This window comes from Oratosquilla oratoria, chromosome 12 (genome assembly GCF_046742065.1).
Source record: "Oratosquilla oratoria isolate Oo_2021 chromosome 12, ASM4674206v1, whole genome shotgun sequence".
Classification (NCBI taxonomy): Eukaryota; Metazoa; Arthropoda; class Malacostraca; order Stomatopoda; family Squillidae; genus Oratosquilla; species Oratosquilla oratoria.
Genome location: NC_134788.1, coordinates 40425810 through 40436413, shown reverse-complemented (window position 1 = coordinate 40436413; position 10604 = coordinate 40425810). Strand labels below are relative to the sequence as shown.

The 10604-nt window shown below is 38.8% G+C and overlaps 1 protein-coding gene across 2 annotated transcripts; it reads right to left on the bottom strand.

The window, feature by feature from the left end:
* Positions 1 to 247: 247 nt before the first annotated feature.
* Positions 248 to 4517, bottom strand: LOC143030705 (uncharacterized). 2 transcript variants are annotated; one of them, XM_076193890.1, is made up of 2 exons: positions 4182 to 4517; positions 248 to 916 (listed from the first exon to the last, which is right to left on the bottom strand). In XM_076193890.1, exons 1-2 carry the CDS (start codon positions 4464 to 4466, stop codon positions 752 to 754), a joined length of 450 nt encoding a protein of 149 aa, XP_076050005.1. In that variant the 5' UTR covers positions 4467 to 4517; the 3' UTR covers positions 248 to 751. The 2 variants fall into 2 exon arrangements, with proteins under 2 accessions (XP_076050005.1, XP_076050006.1); XM_076193891.1 differs by lacking the exon at positions 4182 to 4517 and adding an exon at positions 1694 to 2082.
* Between the last annotated feature and the right edge of the window lie 6087 nt (positions 4518 to 10604).

Here is a 10604-nt window from a genome sequence, read left to right as displayed (position 1 = left end):
AGATTAGCGATGCGAAAGAAACATTTTTTTTAATAGCAAGTTTGATCTATATATATATATAATTATATATATATATATATATGTATATATATATATATATATATATATTTTAATAGCAAGTTTTATCTATATATATATATATAATGTATATATATATATATATATATATATATATATATATAATGTATACATATATATATATGTGTGTATATATATATATATTATATATACATTTGTACGTGTCCAAATTTGCTCAGATATTAAATATCAAGTATATGAAAACAGGTGTAAGTACTTGATTCATACCCCCACATATGCGTATCTACCTTATCCAAAGAGACATCAGACATCAGTATAAAAATAAACAAGTAATTGACCTTTTCAGTCAGGACTCAGATGCTGCAACAAGTGGAGATACTGCATATGGGCCAATATGCTATCTTCATAGATGAAACACTCCAAATTTCCTTGTCATGAATGGTTAAACATAAACATGAAATAGGATATACAATAAGGTGGTATGGATGCACAAATTCATCATGGTCTATGGGCCTGGAAGGAAAAAGCAAGAAGAGAGTGCAAGGAAGGAAGGAAAGGGGCAAATGGAGCCTTCGATCTGTCATGGCCATCCCCTGGAGGGGGCAGGTTCCTAGGAACAGGTCATCAGACTCAGACATTGTAGATATAGTAGGCTCTGAACTTCTGACTCCATCAATCCAAGTCCTGTGGTTCCTCTTCAGGCTCCTCTATATCAGATGGGGCCTATATCTGGGGCTGGGCGGTTCATCAATTGAGCCCTCAGAATATTCTGTTTCTGAATCATCCGACTCAAGCTGGAAAATAGGGATGTTGCTTGAAGCAGTAGAATCTCTGCTGGTTGATGACTGTGGTTGTAGTAGTGGATAAGTGGCAGGAGCTGCAAAAAAAACAAAATATTAAAATAAAAAAAAGTATCCATTTTTTGTTTGTCAAGATTTTTTTCTTTTTATAATTTTTTTCTTTTTTCATATAAAAAACAGTATTTTTTGTTTTGTTTGAGTTACATCTATAATTGAGATCAATCCATCAGTCCATTGGCCTTGGTCTCTCTTGCAGAAGGCCCATGGTCATGAGGCTCCCAGTAACAGCCTCCATCCAATATGGACAAACAAGTTTTGCAAATGTTACATTTTTGGGGGCACGTGAAGAATTGTCACCCCAGTATGCCAAATATCAACAGTGGGATAAAATTTTTGTTAGGTTAGGTTGAATGAGGGTTATGCTTAGTGTTATCAACTTTACAACCAAAGAGTCGTAAACCCAGGATGGCCCACGTGAAGAATTGTCACCCTGTCGAAGACTGGGGTGACGATTCTTCATGTGATCCCATTTTTCTTTATATCATCCACTGCAGACATTTTTTGTTTTATTGTAGAGATTATATCAAGAAGGATTTGATCAACTCTGCCAACAACAACCCTGGCGTGGTGATGTACCTAAAATCTTGGAGGCATCGACCACCTTGCATCAAGGCAGACTACTGTAAGTTTGACTTTTGCAACAGGTGGTAGCCTCTTTTAGATTGGAGCTTAAACTCAGGAACCTTGTAAAGCATGAGGGCCCCACACCTGCAGCAGTGACAAACCTAAGACCCTCATACTCCTGGTACAGTAACAGCTCTCGCCCTAATCCCTTGTAACAAAAACACTGTTACCTGCATTAATGAAAAAAAGGCATTTTCTTCCCTTTGAAGAGCTGGAGTTCTTCTTGGCCTAATAAAATTTACTGGTGTTAGCCTGAATTAAAGATTTTATATTTGATGACATTCACAGAGAATTCACTTCTAAAAGCATGCCCCCACATCAATGTTCCCTCTTAATTCTTTGCTGTGAGTGAGCACAGAAATTTGGTTGTGTGCAAATTTTGCCTTCTTTGCAAAGTATGTGTGTACTTATGTGGGTCACCATACTGACTGCAGAACACAGTACAAAGAATCTCAAAACATGTGATTTTATGAAATTGACAAATTCTCAAAATCACCTTTCTTTTGTTTTGTTATGAAATCATACAAATATTTCTTTAATTAGAAAATTTCAATTTCATCTTGAAAACCTTGTGTGCACACATCTTTTCCTTTGTGTACTATTTGTAAAACGTGTGTGCATGCACATACACACAGTTTAGAAGGAACATAGTCCTGCACCCCACCTGTCCTGCAGCATAGTAATTGAGCAAACCAAGAAATTAATTTACAATTTGATTATGACTGAGATGTATTTTTAAAGAAAATGTATCTAAAATATATAATCTTGACAATTTGTTTATGGATTTATTATCATTGTCATTATTTTTTTTTTCTACTCATGGCATATTACTATCTAGATCTATGGTTTCAATAAATGGAGGAGAGGAGTATATAAACACCCATGACCTGAATGGGGAGGAGCTAGTTGCAAAGTGGGTCGAATACATGCATGTGTGGGTGATCAGGGTACCCAGTGGAGCGTCTCCACAAATATCAACACACAGATTTCACATCAATACAGGGGACCCTGGACACGGACACATCGACACCCAGCGGTTAACACAGTCACTTTCCCAGCTGTAGTAATAACAGGTGTATATCAAGTGGGAATTATTGTAGTTTCTGGTAAAGTGATGCAGGTAATGGTTAAAGGCAGTTCTTGAGAACATATTTTGATTGCCAGATGATGATAATTGTCATGTGAAAGTAATGACTTGTTCGGAAATATTGACCATGGTGGACTTGGAAGATTTGTACAGAATAATTTCAGACACTCATACAGGGTTTGGGTATGATATATTCTTGTCTAACTTCAGTGCAAACTCCATTCAAATGAAAGCCTCTACTATGGAGTGTACTTGGGAGCCTCTTATGTATAAAATACCAATGTGTTTCCTTGGATAATATCCTGTAAAGTGTGCTAGTGCTTACAGGATTAACAGTTAGCATACGATGACGCTGGTGTCGGCATCATGAGGCATGAGCATGTATATGAGGATACTGGTGTCAGGGTCCTGATTATATTCATTTTGTAGTTGTAACTGAGTGTTGCTGTGGATGTGCTGTGTCTTATGACACTGCTCCCAGGGCAGTGGACAGGATGCAGGGATGACCCGTCATCCTGGAGGTGCCAAGATGAGAGGGAGGGGAGTGGAGTGTATTGGGGATGGAATGGGTAGGAGTGATTTCTATGCCTTTTTCTTTTTGGCTAACACACACACACACACACACCCGTGCAAGGGGGGAAAAAGCCTTTGGTATATTGGTATATGTAATGTATGTATGTAACAGATTGACCCAATGTATTCTGTGGACGGACTTGATCTTGTTTTCTGTGGTTATCCACATTCAGGGTAGAAGAGAACAAGTATTACAGCCATAACTTTATATTCTATATTGAGTGTATTGTGATGCATCATTGCATATTAGGCAGCTGTGCATGAGTATTCGACGTGTATTGAAGAGGTTGATAGTGCAATCTGTCAGTGTGTTCCTGGTTCTCTCTTTGGAAGCTAGTTAGTTCATTGGTTCATCCCATAAGTCACTCAAAGGTTCTTGTCTGATAGTTTTGGTGCTAAAAATAGTCATTATTGCATGGTAGACGTAGTGTTGAAAGTGATTTTTTTTTTTTTTTTTTTTTTTTTACAGAGCCATATAGTTTGTACTTTTATTGCTAAAATTTCCAGTTGTTTCTGCTCATATGTAAGTCTACTACTCTGATTTGTCCCAATCTTGTCATATTTGAACTGTTTCATCCATTCCCCATTTCTTTAAGATTTCATTTATTATGACAAAACTCTTGAGCAAAATTCTTAAAAAAAAAAAATTCTGTTTGAAGGAAGAATTCTCTGCAGCTCCTCCAGAATTACAGAAACAACTCAGCTGTTTGAACTGTGTGAGCAGCTGAAGAAGGACACCAGTGTCTAAATCAATTCATCAGTTGTTTTATAACTTTGTAATATACTGTATGTAGCATCTTCAGCAAAGTGTTTCTTTTACTCCAAGTATTCTTAGTTCTACGGTACTGTATGGGCTTGAAACATGCAACACTAGAGAGTAGGAGTTTGTATTGACCTAGTTGTATTTTACGGGACGAGAGCTATGCTTGTAGTGACCCGTTTTCGTATTTCTCCCCATCTAGTTTATTCTTAAAATTGTGTATAGCTTTGGCACTTACTGTTTCTCCATTTAGTTTGTTCCAGACGTCAATCACTCTATATGGGAAGCTATTCTTTTTCAGGTCTCTTCTGTAACTGTCCTTCTTTAGTTTCTTTTCCTGTCCTCTTGTTTCTCTTCTGCCCCACTTTAACAAGTCGTCTCTATCGAGAATTTCCATCCCTTTCATAATTCTGTGTTTGAGATGAGGTGTTACTAGGCTGAATAGAATGAGACACAAGGAAATGAGGAGAGTGGGGTGGAAAAGGAGTTGGAAGATGGGGTCAGTAACAATTAGCAAGTACATTATGCATTGTTGAAGTTTTTTTCTTTTTTCTTTTTCAAGACCTATTCTTTGTGTGTGTGTGTGGGGGTGGAGGCACCAAGTTGCTTTAACATATGTTGGATGTTGTCTAATAACAGCTTAACCCATAAATTGTTAGCCCAGTGTTTACCTCAAATGCTGGCATAGGCTGAATTTTGATTTTTTTGTTTTTTATTGCATGTGTCATAACATAAAAGGGGGATGGAGCATCAAAAAATTATTCACAGTTGAATATATCTGCATCTGTGACCACTCGACAGTGCAGGATGGGTCTCTTGCATGAAGATTTTCAAGAAGGGATATGTTTTTGGGAATGTACTGCTACCTGAATAGGTATGGGAATGGATGCTAAGATGAAATTGTATGAAGGGGTGATTTTGCTAAAAACATTGTATGGGGCAGGAACATGGAACATATGAGAGGAAGAATTTATATGTGTTTGACCTGAGTATGGTAGGGGTGACAAGGCTGGGTAGAGAAACAAGGAGATGGGGTGGATGAAAGAGTGTTGGGATGGTTTGGACACATGGAAAGATTGAGTGAAGAAAGATTAGTAAAAGAGGTGTGGAAGGAGTGAACATGAAGGGGTGACCAAGGATGATAAGATGGATGGGGTAAAAGAAGCATTGGGAAAGAGGGGAATGTCTGATGAGGAAGGAAGGTAGAAGACAGAAGACAGGGGTAAGTAGAGAATGGTTGTGTATGGATGATGCTGTGATGCATGGAAAGGAGTGGGTGGGTGAGGGGTGAGAGAGTATGCATGAATGATATTTTGATGTGCAGCCCAAAGGGATTTTCCCCCGTCTTCTCTTTTTCTGGATGAGGGGGTGTCGCAGATTAAATAAAGTGGCCTTACTGTGGATGTGCTGTGTCTTGCTACACTGCTTCTGACCCAGAGCAGTGGGTGAGATGCAGGGATGACCCATCATCCATGAGGAGCCAAGAAAAGAGGAAGGTCGGGGTTGTGAATGGGAGTGGAGTATGTGGGGATAAAATGGGTGGGAGTGGTTTCTATGCCTTTGACTTTGGGTATCCCTTGTACATACACACATATACCAAAGGCTTTTTTCCCCCTTACAAAGGAGGTAGCCAAAAAGAAAAAGGCATAAAAACCACTCCCACCCCTTCCATCCCAACACTTGACTCCCCTCCACCCTCTACCCTCCTTCTTATCTTGGCACCTCCTGGATGACAGGTCATCCCTGCATCTTGTCCACTGCCCTGGGTCAGAGGCAGTGTAGCAAGACACAGCACATCCACAGCAAGGCCACTTTATTAAATCGGCGACCCCCCCCTCTCCATCCCCCCCATGCAGAAAAGGAGATGGGGAGAAATCCCTTTGGGCTTCATCAAATTTTTCTCACACATACTACCTCACCCCCATCCCCGCACCCATTCCATGCATCACATCATCCATATACAACCATTCTCCATTCACCCCTGTCTTCTGTCCTCTCCCATCCTTCCTCAACAGACATTCCCCTCTTCCCCAAAGCCCCTTTCACCCCATCCATCCATCTCATCCTAGGTCGCCCCCTCATCTTCACTCCCTCCACATCTGCCTTCCGTACCTCTTTTACTAATCTTTCTTTACTCATTCTTTCCATATGTCCAAACCATCCTAATACTCTTTCATCAAACCTATCTCCCAACTCCCTTACCACCCCTGTTCTCCTCCTCACCTCCTCATTTCTCACTCTATCCAGCCTAGTAACCCCCATCATACCTCTCAGACACCTCATCTCAAACACATTCAAACTTGGTCGCCGTGGGACCAAGAAGAGGATTTATGACGAAAAAGGAAACCTGGTTTGTATTGTAGGGGTGGGGAGTGATCGTGAGTGTCCGAAATGATATCTGCAGTGCTGGTCAATTGTATTAACATGGAATTAGCAAAAATGAAAGAAAACAACGACTCGAAAGCCAACCACGAACCAGAGCCATCTGGCATCAGTCTGTCGAACCATGATGTGAACAAACACTCCCAAACCACGTGCAACAACGACAAAGAAGATTTTCCAGGATTTAGTGAGTATGAAAGCAGAAACTTAAGTCGATTATTAGAGATACAGAGGGAAATGAGCAAAAATAGGATACGGTGGGAGAATGAAATTATGGGCTTAAGAAAGGATATCATTGGCCTAATGGAAATTTCTGACCTAAGAAGAACCAACTTGGATCTTACAAACAAGATTAAAGAAATGAATAGGGATATAAATGAGATGAAGAGTGATAACGAGAAGAGAATTAATGATAATACCAATAGCGAAAACTTAAAGAAAGAGGTGAACAAAAAATACAAGAAATGACGGAAAAAATCGAAGAGAACCTAGGTGAGGAAAATATTCAGAAAATTAAGAAGTGGAAGGAAAACATTGATAATAAGGAAATTGCTTCCAAAGAAATAGTCAAGCAGCAAATGCAGGATAATGCAAAGGACACAATTATTCAAGTGATTATTGAAAAAGCTAATTGGGTCAGAGATACAAAGGATAGGAAAAAATGTATTGTGGTGTATGGACTAAAAGAAAAACAGGGATTGGCGAGGTACACAAGAGAAAAAAAAGAAAAAGAGACAGCAGTAGAAATCCTAAGTGAAATTCAGGGGGAAGACCGAGATGGAGGCAAAGACCTGGATGAGACATATAGAATCGGTCACAATTCTTAGGATAGAAATCGACCTCTAAAGATAAAATTAAGGTCACAGATGGTAGTAGAAGACATATTTGAAAAAGTAGGCAACTTGGCAAGGAATGAAAAGTACAATAGGATATGGATAAAGAGAGAAATGAATACTGAGGAATTATAAAAAGAAAAGTCACTAAGAGAAGAAGCAAAGAAAAAAAAAACTCGAAGAGAACGGAGACAGAAAGCAAGGAATTCCATTGGAGAGTAATCGACATGAGATTGAGGAAATGGCACATCAAAACGAACAAACCAAAGACAGAAAAAATAATGGAGGAAGAAGAAAATTAAAAGTGGCCTATACTAACATTGACGGATTAATTTCAGGTCTGAATGAACTCAATGATTACCTGCTAGAAGAAAAAACAGACATAATGGGAATTGTAGAGACGTCTAAACTAAGAGGTGAAATATCATCCATCGATATTGGACAAGGACTATATAATTACTGGATAAAAAACAGGGACAAGAAACAGGGAGGATGATTCATGTTCTTGGCCAAGAAAGACATAACGTGACAAAAATTGCGGAGGGCAAAGGTAATGCTGTTCTGATCATGATAAAAGTCGAAGACAAGAAAATGAAAAGTAGAAAGTTTGTGGTGACCTATGTGCCCCCAAAAATGAACGCTTGGAAAGAGAAGGAACATACAAAAATGCTAGACGATACAAGGAAATTACTAAATGAGATACTAATGGGCAGGGGTAATATGGTATTTATGGGGGACTTCAATTGCAAAGAAATTTGTTGGGATAACATGACAGTGCAAGGAGGAGACGACTTGTGGAGTAATGTACTGCTGGACATGACCATGGAATACACAATGACCAATGGGTCAGTGAAAACATCAGATACAGAAGCAATGAAGAGCTGTCGAAACTAGATTTAATATTTACAAACAGAACCTGAAATTGTGGACAAAATCCATTACAAGACACCATTTGGAAAGAGTGACCATATACTCATCGAAACTGTACTAAAAGGAGAAATAGACATGGAGAGAAATGAAAATCATAGGAAAGGAAGATTGATGTACAACAAAACGGACTTTGCAAAACTAAAGATATTCTTCCGGAATGCAAACTGGGAAAAATTCTACATGGAAGAGACAAAAGTGGAAGAGAAATGGAATATTTTAATGAAGGGGTAAACAGGCATGTACCAAGACAAAAGTGAGAGAGAGTGTACATTAAATGTTGGTTCAACAAAAGATGCAGTGAGGCAAAAGACAGAAGGGACAAAGCTTGGAAAAGGTGGAGAAAAAGATTAAAAAAAACCTAGTAAATGGCAAATAAACTATAGAAATGAGTATGATAAAGTGAGAAGAGAGGAGAAAAGGAACCATGAAAAGGATATTATAGATAAATGCACAGATCAACCTAAACTATTCTATAGATATGTGAATGGGAAACTTAAAAACAAACAGGAAATGGTGAAACTATGCCAAGGGAATATAGAATACACAGAAGAATTAGAAATGGCCCAAGTCATGAACAATCACTTTAAATCTGTCTTCACCAGAGAGAAAGTACAAAATTGGGACCAAGAAAATAACAAGCGATCTCCCACCATGAGTGAGTTTACAACACAAAAAGAAATATCAGAACACCTATCAAACCTTGATGTCAGAAAATCACATGGCCCTGATGGAATTGCAAATTGAATTCTAAAGGAATGCAAAGAAGAACTAACGGACAAAATACACAACATAATAAATAGCTCACTCAAAGAAGGAAAGATACCTAAAGACTGGAAAAATGCTAACATTGTACCAATATATAAAGGAGGAAACAAAGAAGAACCCACCAACTATAGACCAGTATCACTAACAAGCACTATAGCCAAAATTTGTGAGAAAATCATCAAGAATAGATGGGTAAAACACCTGGAAGATAACAACATATTAAACCCAAGACAATTCGGGTTCAGACAAGGTAGATCGTGCACCACAAACTTAATATGCTTTTACTCAAGACTAATAGACATAGTGCAAGAAAGAAATGGATGGGCTGATTGTGCCTTCCTAGACTTGCAAAAAGCTTTTGACAAAGTACCACACAGAAAATTACTAAAAAAAACTGGAACAGAGGAATACAAAGGAACCTACTAAAATGGATGGATGACTTCCTGACTGGTAGAAAGATGAGAGTAGGGCTCAGAGAAAAATATTCAGATTGGAAAGAGGTGATCAGTGGAGTACTGCAAGGATCTGTATTGGCACCAATGTTTGCTATTTATGTGAATGACATGGATGAGGATGTGAAATGTTACATGAGCTTCTTTGCAGACGACGCCAAACTGTTAAGGAAAGTAGAATCTGATACGGACTGTGAAGCACTGCAGGAAGACCTGAATAAGGTATGGAACTGGAGTCAGAAATGGGAAGTGGACTTTAATACTAAGAAGTGCAGCATAATGGAGTTTGGAAAAAGAAAAACAGAATATCAGGAAAATATACAATTGGAACCAAGGAGGTAAAGAAGGTAGGATCTGAAAAAGATTTGGGGGTAATTATTACAAACGACTTGTCCTATGACAAACAGATTAACAAAATTGTCGGGGAGGCATACAACTTTCTAAGATCAATAAAAGTGGCATTTGCATACTTGGACGAAGACATGATAAAAAAAATATTGGTTACATTGATAAGGCCTAGACTAGAATATGCAGCAACATTGTGGTCACCCAGTACCAAAAAGAATATAAAGAAAATAGAAAGAATCCAGAGAGCAGCAACAAAAATAGCACCTGCACTTGCAAACCTATCATGTGAGGAGAGATTTGCTAAATTGGAGTTACCGACGCTGGAGCAAAAAAGAGAGAGAGGTGACCTATTGACCATCTACAGCAGGGGTTCCCAAAGTGGTCGATATCGACCCCCAGGGGTTGATGACACCATCCAAGGAGTCGATAAATAGCCAAGGGGTCGAAAGGGGGTCAGTAGATTGCTAGGGGGTCGATATCTTTAAAATTAAATGGTTGGCATGAAATGATCCTGTTCTCTTCCAGTACTGAAAAAGTGAGAATAATCAATCAACCAATATCTAAACTTAAAGAAAAACCATGTTAGTTCACTCTGAGTCAAAAATTCTCCCCATTCTGTGCATGTAGGGAGAATCTCACATACACACAACCACATTGTGAATTAACATCAAGACGACGAGCTTGTGTAATATTATTGGCTTAACCCCTTCCATACGGTGCCGCACACGTAGGCGTCATGGACTTAGATCTCGGTGGCAGCAGCCAATGCCAGCCGTACGACGTGTCGAAATAATAATCGCATCATAAAATATAGTCACCGCTTATATCGATCGTTCTCTCTTCACCCGTGAATTTTGATAACCATAGAAAATGCGATTACAAAAGAATTAGAAAGAATGTCATTATGGAGGGGCGACTACAATAAATATAATCAAGACGCCGATATGGCAG